Source organism: Sorex fumeus, unplaced genomic scaffold (genome assembly GCF_029834395.1).
Source record: "Sorex fumeus unplaced genomic scaffold, SorFum_2.1 ptg000122l, whole genome shotgun sequence".
NCBI classification, from domain to species: Eukaryota; Metazoa; Chordata; class Mammalia; order Eulipotyphla; family Soricidae; genus Sorex; species Sorex fumeus.
The window spans coordinates 51,344,274-51,364,233 of NW_026606179.1; the positions used below are offsets into that span (position 1 = coordinate 51,344,274).

The 19,960-nt window shown below is 53.5% G+C and overlaps 1 protein-coding gene across 1 annotated transcript in view; it reads left to right on the forward strand.

Moving 5' to 3' along the window:
* WWP2 (WW domain containing E3 ubiquitin protein ligase 2) overlaps positions 1 to 19,960 on the forward strand; it is a 113,930-nt gene that overhangs the window by 8,495 nt on the left and 85,475 nt on the right. Inside the window, exons 2-4 of the mRNA XM_056137260.1 lie at positions 5,356 to 5,440; positions 14,657 to 14,804; positions 14,980 to 15,101. Of these exons, the coding sequence (XP_055993235.1) occupies positions 5,371 to 5,440; positions 14,657 to 14,804; positions 14,980 to 15,101 (340 nt within the window). The 5' untranslated portion in view covers positions 5,356 to 5,370. The remainder of the gene's footprint in view (positions 1 to 5,355; positions 5,441 to 14,656; positions 14,805 to 14,979; positions 15,102 to 19,960) is intronic.

A 19,960-nucleotide genomic window follows, 5' to 3' on the forward strand; every position in this document is an offset into this window, starting at 1 on the left:
GGTCAGCCGTGTGCAGGGCAAGAGCCTTACCAGCTGTACTATCTCTCAGGCCCCTCGAGGCTGAGTGTATCGTCTTTAATTTTTCCTTCATTACTCAAGATCCAATCTTTTCCTCCCCATAAAATGATTGTTAAATTGCACAAAAGATCAAACGTATCAAATGGGTCAGGGACTAAGATAACAGGCGCTCGTAAAAGCGGCCATCTGGGTTTAATGAAGAGGAACAGTGGTTTCCCATCTCGCCATCTTGTCTTTGGCACTCTTAAGTGGTTGCAGAGAGCTGAAGTCCCCTTGCCTGCCCCCGCTTTGCTGTCCCTCTGCCCCCCCCCCCCCCCAGGCCCCTCGGGCCGCGACTGCCTTTCCACTGTCCTTCCGCTGGTGGTGCCCATGCCCCAGACAGCAGCTGTGTGTTCCAGGGCAGCCTTGCATGCCCTGCTCCCAGGAGTTGCCTTCTTTGTGGCTTTGAAGCTTTCTAGCCTGGGATTTGCCCATACGGGGTGCCGGGGATGGCGCCGGGTCAGAGGTCAGAGGCGTGCAAGGCAACGCCCCGCCAGTGATTCTCTCTCTCTCTCTCTCTCTCTCTCTCTCTCTCTCTCTCTCTCTCTCTCTCTCTCTCACTCGCCCCGCACCCTGAGCTCTCTCACAGGCTGCCAGGTCCTAGCCGATGTGCCAAGCCTCGGGAAGCCGGTGAGCTTTCTAAAAAACACTTACTGTCAGACTTCTAATCATGCACTAATCTGATGCCTAGAGACAGTCTTTTTATTGCCTCATTAAAACAACTTTAGACGAATGGAGTCAAAACATCATACTTTCACGTTCCAGGAAATGGATGCCCTGGTTCGTTTTACTGGATTAGTATTTATGGAAAGCCCGCAAAGGGCCTGGCCCGCCCAAGCGGCCGGCTGGCCTGCAGGGGTAGCAGAGGGGCTCGCAGCTCATCCTCACTTTGCAGGGGAGGGAGGCAGAGTTGAATGCCTTCGGTCAGCTGACAGGGAGCAGGCCAGAGTGCGGGCCGAGCGGTCAGGCAGCAGGATGAGCCTTGAGTGTGTGCGGGTTAGCTGGGGTCCCTAGGCTGCTCAGGGAAGGCCCCTTCGGCAAGCGACATGTGGTTGAATGCCTGGAGGCGGCAAAAGAGTAAGCTGTGCATGGAGGCCGCTAAGGAAGAACATTCTAGATGGAAGGGTTAGAAGCCCGGTAGGGGGCCAGGCCTGGCATGCCCGCGCAACTTTGAGGGGTTGACAGGGAGACAAGTGGGAGATGAGGCTGGAGAAATGGGGGGGGGGGACATCTATCACCCTGGATCTCCAAGGTCGTTCTAGAACTGTGACTTTTACTCCAGTGTAGACAGGAAGTCGCTGGGTGGCCTTGCCGTGCTGCGTGATTCGAGCTGACGTCTATATTATAGAAACTGTGACCGAATATAGAGATTTGACACGTGGTTGAAGGGCAGAAGCCAGTAAAACAGTGATCCAGGGGAAGCATCATGGTACTTTTCCATTACTTTTTATTAAATTGTTTTTGTTTCTGTCTTTTGGGCCACACCCGGAGATATCCAGGGGTTACTCTTGGCTCTGTGCTCAGGAATTAGTGCTGGTGGTGCTCGGGACCATATGGGATGCTGGGGATCGAACCCGGGTCTGCTGAGTGTGAGGCAAGAGCAGGCAAGTGTCCGATCTGCTGTACTATCCCCCTAGTGCCCAGGGGCTTTTTGAAGCTCATCCTCCAGGGCTGGGGAGATGCTCAGAGACCTCGAATCTGCACAGCTTTGCATGTGGGAGTTCCTGGTTTGATTCCCGGCCCCGCATGGTCCCCAAAGCACCACTGGGTCTGCCACATTCCCCAATAAGAGAAAAAATTATTAAAAAAAAAAACCCTTAAGACTTTTGCTATTGTTCTTCCTTTGGGGACACACCCTAATTGCCCAGTTGTACTCAGAGGCTGCTCGTAGCTCTGCGTGGGGGTGGGGGTGGGAGACACCCTCCTGGTGGTGCTCAGGGGCCAGGTGGTACCACGGATCAAAGCCAGGAGCCCTCGGGAGCAGGGGTCCAAGTGGTGGGCAGGAGGGAGGTGGCGGGGTTACCGACAGTTGACCCCGTGGGGGTGGCGCGCCTTGCCCATGGCGAATCATACCCATCTGTAGAGGAACCGGAAATTCTTTTTTTCCTTTTTCTTTTGGCTTTTTGGGCCACACCTGGTGATGCTCAGGGGTTACTCCTGGCCCTCCGCTCAGGAATTACTCTGGTTGGTGCTCAGGGGACCATACGAATGCGGGCAGACGCCCTCCCCACTGTGCTAGCTCTGGTCTGCAGACGGCTCCTTTTTCCTGTTTCTGTTTAGTTTGGGCCGCGCCTGTCTTCCCACCCCAGGTTGTTCCTGGTGGTTGCCGAGGGGTGGCAGGAATGACACCCCGGCCTCCTGTGTGCGCGCAGCTGAGCCCGGCCCGCGGTGCTCGCTCTCGCCCCATCCGGCGGGATTGCCTTTGTTCCAGGAGCACTTTCAGGGCTTTCCCCTGGTTTTTCGCCTCTTAATGGATTAGTCCAGAAAAAATGAGTCACTTTAACATTCTTCTTTGGGCTGGACTTGGAAGTTAGGCACATTCTGTTTTGTTTTTATTAAAATCTTCACACATGGAATCATTTGACTTGAGTAGCAGTAGAAGGATCCAAGCCGACACTTCTTAGCTGCAGCTTCACTTAACCTTCAAGGACTTCCTTCCCCGGAGCCCCAGGGCCAGTTGATCTTGGTGCCCTTTGCGTTTTTGTCTGGGGGCCACACCCGGCTGTGCTGAGGGGTTAGTCTTGGCTCAGTGCTTGGGGGTCGCTGCTGGTGGCCCCCGGGGGTCCCTGATGTGCCAGGAATTGTACCTGGGCCTCTCTCCTGCTCAGCCTGTGCATAGCCCTTTAAGCCGGGCCCCAGGCCCGCGTTCACTGCACTCTCAGTTGTCCTTAGGGGGAAAGGCAGCGGACAAATGGGGTCCCGGGTCCTGCAGCCTCTGACCTTTGACCACTGTCCCGCGTCTTCCGCAGGGTCTAGTTCCCCAGGATCCTGCTTGCACCGAGGGTGCAGACACAAAGGGAAGGAGGCCAGGGTCCTGCCCTACTGGGCACTTGGCCTGGTTCGCCTCTCGGCCCTGCCCCTGGAGAAAGTGCTTAGCAGAGTGGTCCCAGGTCACGGTGTCAGCACCATCAGGCCTCCCTCCGTCCTTGCCGCCACCTGGCAGCACAGCCCTCGTTCTGGGACCCACTGGGGCTTGTACTCCTGGCCGCAGTGCTTGCCTGCCTTTCACCGCAGTGTTTGCTGGGGGCTGCAGCTCTTGATTGGGGGTCTCCCACACCCCTGTGCTGGAAACCGCAGCCAGTTGCAGAGGGGGGGTCTCAGAGAACAGCCTGGACTGCACTCGGCACAGGGGGCGATCCCCAGGGATCTGGCTGGCAGCTGCCCGTGGCTCCGCCCAGGCACTTCTGACCGTTGCGTGCCGAGGTTGCAGGGATGCCCGCCCACTCCCCCTCTACTGTATGAGTGGCTATGCCAGAATTGAGCATCGATCCCCCAGAATCGAGAGCCGGGTGAGTGACTTTTGTCGTGAACTTTCAGTTTTTCACTTAAAAAACATGAGCAAGGGGCTGGAGCAATAGCACAGTGGGTAGGGCATTTGCCTTGCACGCAGCCGACCTAGGTTCGATTTCCAGCATCCCATGTGGTCCCCTGCGCACCGCCAGGAGTAATTCCCAAGTGCATGAGCCAGGAGTAACTCCTGTGCATTGCCGGGTGTGACCCAAAAAGGAAAAAAAAAATCACAAGCAAGCGGAAGCTGCTCTATCTGGGCTCTGGCGGGCACTTCCTTGGCAGCGAGCGGAAGAGGGGCCTGGCACCTCGAGGAAGGCTGCTGGTGGCACTGGTGCCAGTCATGGGAGTATTAAGGTGGACGGCAGAAGCTTGGGGCCCTTACCGCTTGCCACCCGGAGCATGGCCACTTCCGTTCTTTCCCCTTGGTTGTTTTGGGCCACGTCCAGTGAGGCTGGGGGGCCACCGCAGTGTGGGGGGCTCAAACCTGGGCCCGCTCCTACCAGGCGTGTGCTCCCCCGGCTCTTGTGCTCTTGTGCTCCCCCGGGCCCCGCTTCCCAGCTCTTAGAGACTCATCGGAAGAAGTCGAGGGTGGCATTCCCAGACAGGAGTTGGCGATATCGGGCCCCAGAGTGTGTCAGCGTCAGACGGGAGCTGGTAGCACAAGGGACCAAAGTTTAGTGTTCCAGTGACAAGTGGCAGCGTGAGTGAATCCAGTGTGAGCCGGAGGTCAGCTCTCAGGGCGGGGCGGGCTTCTGCTCTGGCCAGCCCCGTGACGGCCAGCCGCAGGGAGAGCCTGCTCACGGCCCATTTCACGAGCTCTCTGGAGAAATGCCTCTGCAGGTTTTTGGCCTACTTAAAAAAGTGGAATCGGGTGGTCAGAGGGATAAGACAGTGGTTAGCGCGCTTCTCTTGCACATAGCTGGTCCCCGGCACCCCATGTAGCCCCCGATCCCTGCTGGGAGCGATCCCGGAGTACAGAGCCAGGAGTAAGCCCTGAGCACTGCCACGCGTGGTCCCAAAACACAACAAAAAATGGGATTAGGACTGGAGAGATAGTCCCGGGGCCAGAGGCTTGCCTTGCCCGTGGCAGACCTCCGTCCTGTCCTCAGCATCTGATGTCCCAAGTTCACCGAGGAGAGACCCCGGTGCTCACCAGTGTGAACTGACCACCACCTCCCCCTGCCCCGCCAGTGATATTAGTTATTTTTCATTGTTGAATTGTTTCTTGGTTTTTGTTCTATATTTTTTTTTTGCCACACCCGGCCCTGCTCAGGGCTAGCTCCTGGCTTTGCACACAGGGATCACCCTAGGTAGGCTTGGGACCATAGGGGTTGCCTGCAATCCACCTGGGCTGGCCATTGTGAGGCAAACGCCCTCCTTGCTGGACTGTCGCCCGGTCCCCGGGCCAGAGTCTTGACTCACTTGTGGTGCTCGCGGACTTCCTGATGGTTCTCGAGGATGGGGGAGAACCACGTGTGCTTGTTGGAGGCTGTGTTGCCTGCCTCAGTGCCCCCGGGTTGCGCCCTGCTCAGCTGTGGCGCCCACACCCGCTGGCTACTGTGAGGCAGCTCTGCGAGTCCGGGCCAACGGTCATGGGGCTGTGCTTGGCACGGGTGGTCCCACGGAGGGCTGCACATGGGTCCTTGTGCTCTGCTGGCCCTGGCCAGCCCCTGAGCATGGACGTCTGTGCTGTTTTGTCCGATTCTCTCTGCTCAGCTATTCACGTGGGGTCTAGTTCTGCATCTTCTGTGGCAGAGTCGCTCAGCCCCCTGCTGTGCTGTCTTGCAGGTTCCTGGTGATGACATGGCGTCTGCCAGCGCCAGCCGGGCTGGAGCGGCCCCGCCTTTCGAGAAGTCGCAGCTCACGCTGAAAGGTGGGTGGCACTGACGGGAGTTGGTGGTCGAGGTCTAGCCCGGTGCCTGGTGAAGGGGCACGTGCACCAGGCAATGGCTTGAGTGTGCATGTGTATGTGTACGTGTGTTTATGTGTGTGCATTGTGTGTGTGCATGTGTGTTTGCATATTTGTGTATCTGTGCATTTGTGTGTGTGTGTGTGTGTGTTCATGTGTGTGTGTGTGTGTGTGTGTGTGTGTGTGTGCCCGGGATGGAACTCAGGGAGGGCTTCATACATGCCAGACAACTGCTTTGTTGCTGAACCACTTTCCTGGAATTTTTGTTTTTTAACCATTCCCCCCACCTCTTTTTATTGAATCGTCATGAGATGCACAGTTCCAAAGTTGTTAGTGAGTGGGTTTCAGTCATACAATGTTCCAGCACCCAAGAGCTGGAATTCTTGAAGAAGGAAGAGTTTTTTTTTTTTCATTTATTCTTTTCTTTTTTTCCCCTTTTTTGGGTCACACCTAGCAATGCTCAGGGGTTACTCGTGGCTCTGCACTCAGAAATATCCCTGGCGGTGCTTGGGGAACCATATGGGATGCTGGGGATTGAACCCGGGTAAGCCACATGCAAGGCAAATGCCCTCCCCGCTGTGCTGTCGCTCCGGCCCGGAAGGAAGATTTGTTGGCAGGAATGTCTGATGTGGTTCCTTCACACCCAGGGTTGTTCTGTGGGTCCATGTGTCATAACTTTTTTCCGACCGTGTCCCCCCTGTTCTGACCTTGTTTCTTTCTGCGGCGCCACTGCCCGCGTTGCCCCAGCTTCATTCCGTGGCCCTTTTATTTATGCAATTTTCACCAACCCCTTGGAATATTCAGTTGAGAAATGCTTTTCTAGGTGATGGTCAAGTGTGTGGTTTTCTTTTCTAGAGGATGGGGAGGGGGATCGCAGTGGTTCTCCGGGCTTACTCCAGGCTCAGTGCTCAGGGGTTATTCCTCCTGGTGCTCAGGGGACCCGGGGTGGCTACACACAAGGCAAGTCCCTCACCTGCTGTTGTGTCCCTCTGACCCTGCTTGTGGCTTTCAGGGCCACCTTCCTTGATCCCTGCCAGGCGGAATCTCTTTCCTTTCTGGAGGGTTCTCTTGAGTGGAACGTAGATGTTCTAGGGGAGAGATATTTGATCTGGTTTGCTGACTGTTGGTTCCCCAGTGACCTATCAGGGGCCCTTGGTTAGTATTGCTGGAATGAGAGCTATAAGGCTCAAAGCGGGACGCCAGCCTCTCACACCTCTAATACTTGGCAAGCCTCAGTCAGAGTAGTCGCACCTGGAGCCTGGTGCCATCCTGAGCTCTGCTTTGGGCCCCTAATATTCTGGAATACACATGGGCTTCCAGAGGTTTTGGTTGCATTTCCTCAGAATGATTTTGGGCATTTTCCTTCCTTCCTCTTTTCCTTCCTTCCTTCCTTCCTTCCTTCCTTCCTTCCTTCCTTCCCCTTCTCTCTCTCTCCTTCCTTCCTTCCTTCCTTCCTTCCTTCCTTCCTTCCTTCCTTCCCCTTCCTTCCTTCCTTCCTTCCTTCCTTCCTTCCTTCTTTCCTTCCTTCCTTCCCCTTCTCTCTCCTTCCTTCCTTCCTTCCTTCCTTCCTTCCTTCCTTCCTTCCTTCCTTCCTTCCCCTTCTCTCTCCTTCCTTCCTTCCTTCTTCCTTCCTTCCTTCCTTCCTTCCTCTTTTCCTTCCTTCCTTCCTTCCTCCCTCCCTCCCTCCCTCCCTCCCTTCCTTCCTTCCTTCCTTCCTTCCTTCCTTCCTTCCTTCCTTCCTTCTCCTTCCTTCCTTCCTTCCTTCCTTCCTTTTCCTTCCTTCCTTCCTTCCTTCCTTCCTTCCTTCCTTCCTTTTCCTTCCTTCCTTCCTTCCTTCCTTCCTTCCTTCCTTCCTTCCTTCCTTCCTTTTCCTTCCTTCCTCTTTTCCTTCCTTCCTTCCTTCCTTCCTTCCTTCTTTCCTTCCTCTTTTCCTTCCTTCCTTCTTTCCTTCCTTCCTTCCTTCCTTCCTTCCTTCCTTCCTTCCTTCCTTCCTCTTTTCCTTCCTTCCTTCCTTCCTTCCTTCCTTCCTTCCTTCCTTCCTTCCCCTTCTCTCTCTCTCCTTCCTTCCTTCCTTCCTTCCTTCCTTCCTTCCTTCCTTCCTTCCCCTTCCTTCCTTCCTTCCTTCCTTCCTTCCTTCCTTCCTTCCTTCCTTCCTCCAGAATTGGCAGGGCCCTAGGCTTACTTCTGACTCTGTGCTCAAAGATCACTCCTGGCAGGGTTCGGGGAACCATGTGGGGTGCTGGGGATCGACCCCGGGTTGGCCGTGTGCAAGGCCAGTGCCCTGTGTGTTGTGCTGTCGCCCTGGGCTCCATGGGCACTTTCTGACCAGTGTAGAGAGCGGACCATAATGCAATTCAGCTTGTGTCTTTAACTTCAGGGACTTTGTGATCCCATGCAGGGAAAACGGGGAGAAGGAGAAAGCGAGAATGCAGCAACGGTTTGGCGGGTGGTTCTCCCGGCCCTCCCCAGCTGGAGCCCAGGGTGTCGTGTGGGGCGTGTCGCTGTGCCTCCCCCGCTGCTTTCGTTCCTGTGTGTCTCTTTGTAGCCTGAGCCTGGAGTTTTAAGATAGACTTTGAAAAGACATCAAGGTCCTGAAACAGAAGCTATTTTGTCTGATATTCAACTCAAGAACCCTGGAATACCGAACACCGAAAAAATGCAGCATGAAAGTAAACCGGTGGTGTGGAGCCCGTGGGAAGTTAACCTGCCAGTCTCTCCCGTGCTGCCGGCCCACGACCTTTGCAGGGTCCACTTTTGAGACCACATGTGATTTATTTTTAATCTTATTTCGTGACTTTATTTATTTGGTATTTGGGCCACACCTGAGGTGCTCCAGGCTTATTCCTGGCTCTGCACTCAGGGTTCTCACCTGGCGGGCTCAGGGGACCATGTAGGGTGCCGGGGATTGAAGTCGGGTTGGTCGTGTATAAGGCGACCGCTGCCCTGCTGCTCTGGCTTCTTTTTTTTTTTTTTCTGCTTTTTGGGTCACACCTGGCGATGTTCAGTGGTTACCCCTGGCTCTTTTCTCAGGAATTACTCCTGGTGGTGCTCGGGGGACCATATGGGATTCCAGGGATCTAACCTGGGCCAGCCGTGTGCAAGGCACATGCTCTCCCTACTGTGCTATTGCTCTGGCCTTAGGGCTCCCTTATATTTTGAGTTTAAAAGCTAAATTCTTTGCGAAGCTGTGCCTCTGTGTAGAAGAAGTTAGCGTTTCTGTATCATCAAACGTGTCCTCAATTTTGGAGATCAAGTTACTTGTATCTTGAGGCTCTTGGTTGTCATTTTTCATTGTTATGGTTTTATGTTTTTTGGGCCACACCCGGTGATTACTCCTGGCTCTGTACTCAGGAATTACTCCTATGAATGCTCGGGGGGCTATATGGGATACCGGGGAACTGAACCCAAGTCGGCTATGTGCGAGGCAAGCACCCTAACCCCTGTGCTGTTACTCCGCCCCCTTGGTTGTCTTTGAAGAACAAGAAATACTTAACATTATCAGTGCATTGGTGAATTATACATTAGAGAGGAGAAGATACATCTTTACTGGGGACTAACCAGACAGCACTGCAGTATCTAGATCAAAGCCTCCCCACAGAGGACACTTCGGTGTATCCAGAATGAGACCCAGAGAGATAGTCTGTTGTTGTGCTTCTGACAGAAACACTCAACTCGGGTAAAATTGCAAAGAAACTATCAGAAAAATGTAGAATCTGGCCGCTTCTCTCAGACAGCAGTTGGAAGGATCTCTTTTAAAAATCATTGTCATGGAAGAAGAAGGGAGCGCATTTGAGATTTTAAAAAACCAGAGTGACAACTTCCAAATGCAATTGGTTCATCTTAATATATATGTGTATATGTATATATATATATCATATAATTTTTTTTTATTTGGAGGACTTTTAAGCTGTGGAGGGGGAGAGAGTGAGAGAGAGAGTAACGGTACTCAAGAGAGAACGCGGGCTTCTCCAAGGGCGGGGAGAGCCCCTACACACATACCAGCATTAGACACGAAAGCATGAAAGTCCACATCTCAAGAGGGGAGATGCGGGCGACACATGTGCTCGGCCGCGTGGGCGCAAGCAACACATGGGCTTGGGGCAGCATATGCGCCCATCTTAATATTTTTTAATTGAATCGCTGTGAATTATAAAGCCATTCGTGATTGAATTTCAGGCATCCAGTGTTCCGGCCTCAATCCCTTCACTTCCTTCTACCAGTGTCTCCAGTCTCCATCCCGCCCCGCAGCCTGTCTCTACGGCCGGCACTTTTCGATTTTTCTTTTCTCCTTTGAGGCACTGTGGTTTACAATGCTATTATTGAGAGGGTTTCGTGCGTGTCACTTTCGGCACCCAGACCTGGTCCAGAGTCTCCACTTCCCCCTACCGTTGTGGGCACCGTACCCCTCCCTCCACAGTGCTAGCTTCCTACTAAGGACCAGTTCTCCTGCTCTTCCTTTCTGTTGCCCTTGGGCATTAGTTGTTCCCCTACTATGTTTCTTTATGTTCTACATGAGTGTGATCGTTCTGTGTCTGTTCCTTTCCCTCTGATGCATTTCACTCAGCATGATACTCTCAGGATCCATCTGTGTATCAACAGATTGAGTGACTTCATCATTTCTTACGGCTGAGTGCTATTCCATTGCGTATATGTACCAGAGCCTTTTAATCCAGCCATCTCAGCTGTTTCATCTTGATTGGATCCTGGACTTGGAGCAAAGGCAGTTATAAAATATATTTGGGAGAGCTGGGTGCATTGGGGAGTGGATTTCAAATGATGGGGGGAGGGAGTTGACTTGCTTTGTTTTTTTTTTTTGTGCCACACCCAGCAGTGCTCAGGGCTCTGAGCTCAGGACACACTCCTGGTGGAGTTTGGGGGACCATATGAGATGCTGCCGATCAAACCGGAGTCAGGGGCATGCAAGGCAAGTGCCCTACCCCTTATATAGTTGCTCTGGCCCAGGAAATGGAGAGGTCTAAATAAGGACAGTCCGGCAGGTGATAGTATTCAGGAATGCCCAGTTTCCCCATGTTAATCACCATACTGTGGTTCTGTTAGGATACAGCAGTGTTCGTAGGACAGGGTGCTGACCTGACTGGGACAACCCACTCTTAAAAGTTAATAGCACGGTGGGTAGGGCGTTTGCCTTGTACACAGCCGACCCAGGTTCGATTCCCAGCATCCCATATGGTCCCCTGAGCACCGCCTGGGGTAATTCCTGAGTGCGGAGGCAGGAGTGACCCCTGTGCATTGCCAGGTGTGACCCAAAAAGCAAAAAAAAAAAGTTTAACAAAATTGGGGCTGGAGCAATAGCGCAGCAGGTAGGGTGTTTGCCTTGCACATAGCTGACCCGGGTTTGATTCCCAGCATCCCATATGGTCTCCCAAGTACCGCCAGGAGTAATTCCTGAGTGCATGAGCCAGAAGTGACCCCTGTGCATCGCCGGGTGTAACCCAAAAAGCAAAAAAAAAGCAAAAAGCTAAAAAAGAAGTTTAACAAAAATGAAAGTGTATGTGTATGAAGGAAGGTCAGGTGAGAGATGAATAAAATGAGTAGAAGAGAAAAGTATTTTACAGATTCTGGGAGATGTATGATATGGTTTCTTTGTTCTATTATTGCAGTGTTTCTGCATAATCTGAAATGATGTCAAAATGAAAAAAAAAAGCAGGAAAAGATCAGAGGTCAGACAAGATGGGGACTGGAGCGATAGTACAGCAGGGAGGGCTCTAGCCTTGCATGCAGCAAACCCGAGTTCGACCCCCAGCATCCCATCTGGTCTCCCGAACACCGCCAGAAATGATCCCTGAGCTCAGGAATATAATCTCGGAGCATCTCCAGATGTGACCCCAAAACCAAAACAAACAAAAACAAGACAGAAAAGAAGGGGCTGGAGCGATAGTACAGGGGGCAGGGCATTTGCCTTGCACGCGGCAAACCAGAGTTCGATCCCCAGCATCCCATCTGGTCTCCCGAGCACCTCCAGGAGTAATTCCTGAGTGCAGAGCCCGGAGTAACCCCTGAGCATCGCTGGGTGTGACCCAAAAAGAAAAAAAAAGACAAAAAAAACAGAAAAGAAAGTATGTTGGAGCTGAAAGAATTGGCCTGCAAGCTGGGAGAGGGGCTCTTCGCTTCATTCTGGCTCACTTAGTAAATCAAGGGTTTGGACTCACTCACGTCCACCTTGTATGCCAGGCCATCTCCAGTTCCAGATGCAGGGCCTGCTCCTTCCTATTTTGTTTTCAGGGGCCGCATGCAAAGCCACTCTGTTCCCACCAGGTGGCGCCAGCCCACCTCCGTCTCAGGGTCAAGCGGCACATTTTCCCGCTCTGGTCCCCCTGGCCCAGAACTTCCCTGCTGGGTACTGTCCCCCATTGCCTCTGAATCCCAGCTTCCGTTCTTGTAGCTGTCTCGTCGGGAAGACAAGAGCTGGTGGAAACAGCCGGGAGGTCGAGGCTGGCCAGCCTCAGGCGGGCGACCAGAGATCGAGCTCTGACTGGAGCCACGTCTCTCGGGGGTTTGGTCCCACCGCCTGGGAGAGGTGTCCTCAGCCCTTTGGCGGCGACTCACTGGGCCTGGCATGTGGGGACCAGAAGCAAAGGCTCAGGAATGCAGCCCTGTGTGGGGCGGGGAGAGAAGAGGGTATAGACGGCTCCTGGGCGCAGGAGTCAGCGGGGCCAGACCCCTGCACCCCTGGCCTCTTCCTGGCTCGCTCGGCGGCCCTGGCACATCCCCAGGGGACTCTGGGGGTCCCTGACCTGCTGGGTCCGCTGAGCGATTTCAGTTTCATACCTGTAAGAAGTGCCCCGGCCTCTTGGCCCTCTGAACCTTTGTGAGACACCTCTCTGATTGGCAGAGTGGAAAAAATAAAAAAGAGACGCTAAATATCCGAACCACAGAGGCAACACGTCCCAAGGTCTCGAGACCCGAACTTTAATCACCAAACCTTCAGGGTGCCTGTCCGGAGGGCAGGCCACAGCCGGGGCGGGGGCTGCGAGAGGGAGACGGGAACACGGGTGGGGGGAGTTGACGCTGGTGGCAAGACTGTTGATGAAACATTGTATGTCAGAAAGCCAACAAGGAACAACTCTGTGGTTCATGGAGCCTCTTTTTTTTTTTTTTAAAAATATTTTAATGGGGAGGGAAACTCAACCCGCCCCCCTCCAAGGGGCCCCAGCAAGGACAGCCAGTATAATCCCGGTGCCGTGTAATACCATCAATGGCCAAAACCCAGAGACTGTAAAATCCAGCTCCTGGAAGCGTGCGGCCGCATTTGCGGCCGCGCAACATCTTATTACCTCATTTTTGCTTTGGACAACCTGCAGGCTACCGAATGTAACCTGCCCATGTGGCAGAGTCTGGCAAACTCCAGTACCCAATATGCCAAATACCAGTAACAATGATGGGTCTCATTCTCCTAACCCTGAAAGAGCCTTGAATGTGGCACTTTTTAGAATTTCAGGGCTAGGACGAAGGAGACGTTACTGGTGCCTGCTTGAGGCAATTGACGAACAACAGGATAATCGTGATTGTGACTTTAATGAATCACCTGGGGAGGTACAGTTACAGATTTACAAACTCTCGTGCTTACGTTTCAGCCATACAATGATCGAGTACACATCCCTCCAGCAGCACCTGTTCTCCACCACCAGTGTTCCCAGTATCCCGCCCGCTTCCGTGTCAGGCACATTTCCTTTCTCCTCTCTCCTGGTTCACGGTGCCTTAATCAGATAAAATATTGAGGAAAAATGAAAAGATGAGTGCTGGGGTGGTACTGGGTGAGATGGGTAGGTTCCTGTAGTGCCGCTGGGGGTCCCCCGTTCTCAGCAGAGCCCGGGCAATTTTGGGAACTCGGAAGGAGCCAGAGAGGTGCCCGGAAGGAGCCAAGGGTGTGCGCACTGCTGGCGGCCTGGCTCTGCTCCGGCGCCCCAGGTGCAGGCTGTCTCCTCCGCAGTGTGAGGGGCCGCGGCTGGTGGGCTGGGGTGCCAGGCAGTGACAGTCACTTGGGGGGAGAATTGACTTTCAAGTTTCGGGGCCACACCCAGCAGGGCTTGGGGGCTGCTCCCTGCACTGTCCCCAGAAGTGCTCTGGGGTCATGTGTGTGACTGGGATTCTGACCAGGGTCGGTTGACAGGCCGCGCCTTTCTGTATTAATCCCGGCCTCTGGGCAGGACCGAAAAGAGGCATAGAGGACGAGTCTGCTCGTACCGAAGTTCAGACTTTTCGGGTGTGGGAGGCTCAGGGCCTCCCCCTACCCGGCATGCTCCCCACCACCATGCCCGGGTCCCTGGATTGGCCCAATCTAAGCCACGATTATCCCAATGTTGGCAGCTTGTAGTGATTTTTTTCCCCCCTTCTGTATTTGTGTTTTTTCTTTTTGGTAGGAGCGATTGCTTTTCATTAAACTTCACAATTTTTTTTTTTTTTAAAAAAAGTCCTTCCTTGGAAGCCGGCCTCACATGCTGGGGGAGAAGGCGGCTCAGAAAGAGAAGGAACCACCAAGTTAAGGGTGCTTGGAGGGCCCGCTTGGGATGGGAGATGCGGGCTGAAAGTAGACTATAGACCGAACACGATGGCCACTCAATACCTCTTGCAAACCACAACACCCAAAAGGAGAGAGAGCGCAAAAAGGAATGCCCTGCCACAGAGGCGGGGTGGGGTGGGGGCATTGGGAGGGATACTGGGAGCATTGGTGGTGGAGAATGGGCACTGGTGGAGGGATGGGTACTTGATCATTGTGTGACTGAAATGTAAGCACGAAAGTATGTAAGTCCGTAACTATACCTCACAGTGATTCACTAATGAAAAATTTTTAAAAAGTTACCTTCAAATAGGGGAAAAAAAAACCAAAGTCCTCCCATTAAAATAAAAACATTTTTTAAAAATTGGAAATGGGGGGCTGGAGTGATAGTACAGCGGGTAGGGCATTTGCCGTGCACACGGCCGACCTGGGTTTGATTCCCAGCATCCCATATGGTCCCCTGCGCATCGCCAGGAGTAATTCCTGAATGCATGAGCCAAGAGTAACCCCTGTGCATCACCGGGGCGACCCAAAAAGAGAAAAGAAAAATTGGGGAAAAAAAACCCCAAAAAATAGATTGGGGAAAAAAAAAGCCTCCCCCAAGGGCCAGCAGGGGGCGGCAGGTGGGGCGTCCTGGGCAGCTCGGCCTTTCTGTCCCGCAGTGGTGTCCGCCAAGCCCAAGGTGCACAGCCGGCAGCCGCGCATCAACTCGTTCGTGGAGGTGGCGGTGGACGGCCTGCCCAGCGAGACCAAGAAGACGGGGAAGCGGATCGGGAGCTCGGAGCTGCTGTGGAACGAGATCATCGTGCTGTAAGCACGGCCCTGATCTCCCCTGGCTCTGGCCCGCCTGCGGGGGGAGCCCGGGGGTGGGGGGGTGGGGGGCTGGGGGGGAGGCGGTGCCACTGATCTGTTTCTTGTTAGTGGTCGGGGTGGTCGGGGTGGCGGGATGGGCTGGGAAGGGATGAATCGGGCGCTTGTTTTCCAGGAATGTCACGGCCCAGAGTCACTTGGATCTGAAGGTCTGGAGCTGCCACACCCTGAGAAATGAGCTGCTGGGCACCGCCTCCGTCAGCCTCTCCAGCGTCCTGAAGAACAATGGGGGCAAAAGTACGTGCGGGCAGCCGTGGCCGCGGGGTGCGGGCGGGCGGCTGGTGTCTCTCTCGGCCTCCGCCTCGTGGGGCCCCAGGTGCGCGCGCCTGCTCTTTCCGGAGCAGGAGCGCTGGCCTGTCCAGTGCCTCCAATGCCTCCAGCCTAGGTCAGCCCTCTCTCTCTTTCTGACCCCGATCCCTGAACGGAGCAAGGGAGTTGCGTGTGCACTTGTGTGTGCATACTTGGGTGTGTGCATGTGCGTGCATGCGTGCGTGTGCGTGCCCCTGGGGCCTGTGCTATGGGCAGTGTCTCTGCATAGGCCCTGGACGAGTGCCCGTGGAGGCACCGTGCGACGTGGAAGGCCTCAGCACGGAAGCCCCATTTCCTCCTGCTCTCGAGGTGTTCTCTGAAAGGGGGAGCTGTCGGGGCGGGATATGGGTGGGGGAAGGAGAGAGTCCCCCTGCACCAACTCAGGCCCTGCTGGGCACCTAGCTGCTGGGCAGTGGGAGGAAGCCCTGGCCGCTCCCTGGGCGCAGTGGGCCTTGATGTTCTCGGCCTTCATCTGTGTTTCGTTGTGGTGCCTTTGCTGCCGTCGGAGCCTCTTTTTTTTTTGCTTTTTGGATCATACCCGACAATGCTCAGGGGTTACTCCTGGCTCTGCACTCAGGAATTACTCCTGGCGGTGCTAGGGGGACCATATGGCATGCTGGGAATCGAACCCGGGTCGACCACATACAAGGTAAAGGTCCGCTGTGCTATTGCTCTAGCCCCAGTCGGAAGCTCTTCGGACGGGCTGTGGGCACCGTGCGGGAGGCCCTGTCATGCTTCAGGTGTCGTCTCAGATGCTTTTTTCCTTGATTCTAAAACAAAATCATAGAAAAACTAGAAGTCACCCAGAGACACACAAAGAAAGTGAGCCCCCCTGTTGGCTCTGCTCTGATGATTTAGACACGGGTCTAAATCATCAAGGTTTGGACCCGTGTCTTGGGAGCCTTCCCCCCCGCCCCACTTCCCCGCCACTCTGTACAAACAAATATTAGTATTGAAGCCCTCCATGAAACCAAATTGAACTCATACACCAATATGTTTTGCGGCCGGCCTCTCTTTCTCTGCCATATCTTACTTATTTACTGCCTTATTTTGGGGCCTCCCAAGCTGCACCCAGGGAGGTTGGAGGCCGTTCCCGGTGGTCCTCCGCCGTCTGGGCTGACAGTGCTTGGGCCCGGCTGAGCTGGAGGCCTCCAGGGCTGCTCACGGCTCTGCCTGAGATACGACGCCTTGGGCATGTGCCCTGGCTCCAGGCTCTCCCTGCCCTTGCTGACTTAGCAACACCTCGAAATTCCATCGGAGCCCTTATGTGCTCCCTGTCCTGTGACCGAACCACGCCCCTTTCACCCAACTCCAGACTCTCTTGGGAATGGAAGCGGTGGGTGTTTGCCCTTTGACCCCGCCCTTGAGCAGTGGGTACCACAAGCTCCTCTTTTGGGGGGATTCAGTGGTAAGGCACTGACCCTGTCTGGGGGTGACTTGGTTTCCAGCCTGGCACCGACGGAGAAAAAGTAAAAGAAGGCAGAGTATCCTTTTCCGCAACGGGATCATAATCTATAGTACGGACCAAGCACATTTGTTGATTCTCCCAGCCATGGATCCTTGGGTTGCTTCCTCCCAACCCCCCACCATTTAAAAAATATTATTACTGTATTTTTGTGGTGCTGAGGATCAGCCCCAGGCCCCACGCCTGCAATGTGTGCACTTTGCCTCTGCGCCGTGTCTCTGTCCTTTCTCAAACGAGCGCTGCTCCCACCAGTGTGGGGACACACGACACTGGGATTGAACTTGGGACCTTGAGCAAGGCGTGTGCTTGGCCCGACCCTGCCTGCCCGCGCCTGCTGATGGTGACCCGGAAACGCTTCAGAACCCAGCAAAGCGCACACAGACCTCTCTCCAGATCCTACCAAAGTGGAGTTGCCGGCTTGCAGGGTCGTTTCACTTAGAAAGGTGTGAGGGGAGAGGAAGAGAGGAAGTCCGTGTGCAAGAGAGAGCACAGGCTCCTCCAGAGTGGAAAGAGGCAGGCGAAGAGACAGAGAGGCAGCACACGAGACACGTGTGCAGGGCAGAACGCGGCTGGAGGAGCGAGTCTGCGCGGTCATTGTGTTCTGTTTGGCTTTCGGGCCACAGCTAGCAGTGCTTTCTTTCTTCTGGCTCTGCACTCAGGGATCACTCACTCCTGTTGGGGACTGGGGGACCGTGTGGGGTGTCGGGATCAAACCCAGGTTGGCAACCTACTCGCTGTACTCTTGCTCCAACTCTGAGCTCTGTGTTAAGGGTGTGAGGAGTTGTAAATGTTTTTCCTGTATTTTATTTGCACGCTAATGTTGTAAGTACTGACCACCTCCACCCCGCAAACAAATGTTTTAGTTTTTTTTGTAATTAGATGTGTCCCCATTATATTTTCAAAATTTTCTTTGATGCTTTGAGAGTAGGTAGAGTCAGTTACTTCAGAGTTTGCTGAGTTTTCCTTTTTTTCACTTTTTAGTTTTTACTCGTGTGTGTGTGTGTGTGTGCGTGTGCGTGCGTGTCTGTGTGCATGCATGTGTATATGCATGCATATGTAAATGCACATATGTGTGTGGAGGTGGGCGTGTGTGTGCATGAGTGTGTGTATGCGTGAGTATGCGGGCTGCATCCTGAGGTGCTTGGGGTTACTCAGCTAAGTGCATGGGGCCCCTCCTGCAGTATTGGGGGACAGTGTGGTGTTAGGGAGTTGAAACTGGAGCACCGTGCAAAGGGTGCGCCTCAGTCCTTTGAACCAGCATTCTGACTCCAGTCTCCCTAAATACCTTTAAAATACCTTTCCTTTTTTCCTTAAATTTTTATTAGTGAAACACCACGAGGTACAGTTGTAGACTTGCAAATTTTTGTGCTTGGGTTTCAGTTATACAACGATCGAGTACCCACCCCTCCACCAGTGCCCATTCTCCACCACCACTGATCCCAGGATCCCTCCCACCCCCATCCCCCCCCATCCCACCCTACCTCTGTGGCAGGGCATTCCCTTTTGCTCTCTCCTTTTGAGTGCTGTGGTTTGCAAAAGAGACATTGAGTGGCAATCTTGTTCGGTCTATAGTCTACTCTCATCACTCATTTCCCATCCTGAGAGGATCCTCCCAACACCCTTTATTTGGTGCTCCCTTCTCTATCTGAGCTGCCTTTTCCCCTAGCGTGTGCGGCTGTCCTCAAAGCCATGGATGGAGTAATCCTCCTGGTACTTATCTCGGCTACTCTTGGGTGTTAGTCTCCTATTTTGTTACTTTATGTTCCCCAGATGAATGCAGTCTTTCTGTGTCTGTCCCTTTCTTTCTGGCTCATTTCGCTTAGCATGATACTTCCCATGTAGTAAAATACCTTTAAAATTATCTTTAGAGGGGTCTGAGCAATAGTAGTGAGGAAGGCATCTGCCTTACACATACATGGCTGACCTAGGTTCTATCCCCAGCATTCCATATGGTCCTCCAGCCCACCAGGAGTGAGCTCAGTGCAGAGCCAGGCGTAAGTAACTCCTGAGTGCCGAAAATGACACAAGACAAAACAAAAAAGCCAACCCTTTAGATGAATTCTTTAAATAGGTGCTTTTTGTTTGTGTTTTGTAGGTGCTTAGGTAGCCCCCTGGCTTGGTGTTTGCTGGGGGTGGGGGGTATGTGGAGAGCTGGGCTGGGTTGGGTCTTCCACTCCTCATGGTGCCTAGGGGAGCATCCAGTGCTGGGAATTGAACCCTGGCTCCTGTCTGCAAAGCACGTGCTCCAGCCCTTTGAGCTCTTTCCAGCCCTAAAAAAACTGTGGGCTACCCTTTTCCGTGCCCTGTTTACCTGAGTGTCTTTCAAACGCAGTGTTGCTGGTATATGAAGATTAGCTCATTCTTCCGTAATCAGCTTTTTTTTTTTTTAAATTTTTTAATTTATTTATTGAATCACTGTGGGAAAGGTTACAAAGCCTTCAGGTTTAGGTCTCAGTCATGCAAATATCAAACACATTTCCCTTTACCAATACTTATTTTTTACCATGAAGAACCCCAATAAACCCCCACCCCCCACCCCTCCCAGTCCCTGTGAGGCAGATGAATTCTAGTTAACACTCTATCTGCTTTGATTAGATTCATTGTTTCATTAAAAGATTCACCACTATTATTTAGAGTTAACCCCCGCCCCCCAAATCAGACATGCTGAAAAAGCATTGTGAAATGATTTGCTTTCTACAGCTGGGTTCAAGAATTAAATGTTGGTTTTGGATTTTGGCTATTTTACTTATTGACCCTGGAAGTATTTCTACTGAAAGTCAGATAGTTAAGAAATTGGTTTCTGTGCTCTGGAGTTGTGGCCGTGCTGGAGAGCCACTCGTGGGGGGCAACTGGTGGCCTCGGTAGGGCGTGAAGGGCGGAGCGAAACGCCCCCCTTCCCATGAGGTTTTAGTCGCCCCCACACCCCCGGCTCATACCTGCTGTCCACAAGGCTCCCATGCGGCCGCCATCTTTCTTTCCAGGGAGGAAAGGGCGAATGGGGCAACACCCTTTCCCCTCCAGACAGACATGATGGCCTGGATTAACGCATAGTCCGTTCACTTTTCTGCTCCAAGCTGCCGGGTTCTGCATTAAGTCCTTGTGCTTCTGGGGCCGTGGCTGTGCTGGAGAGCGGCTCACGGGGGGCAACTGGTGACCTCGGTAGGTCGTGAAGGACGGACCGGAACACCCCCCTTCCCATGAGGTTTTAGTCGCCCCCACACCCCCGGCTCATACCTGTTGTCCACAAGGCTCCCATGCGGCCGCCATCCTTCTTTCCAGAGAAGAGAGGGCGAATGGGGCAACACCCTTTCCCCTCCGGGCA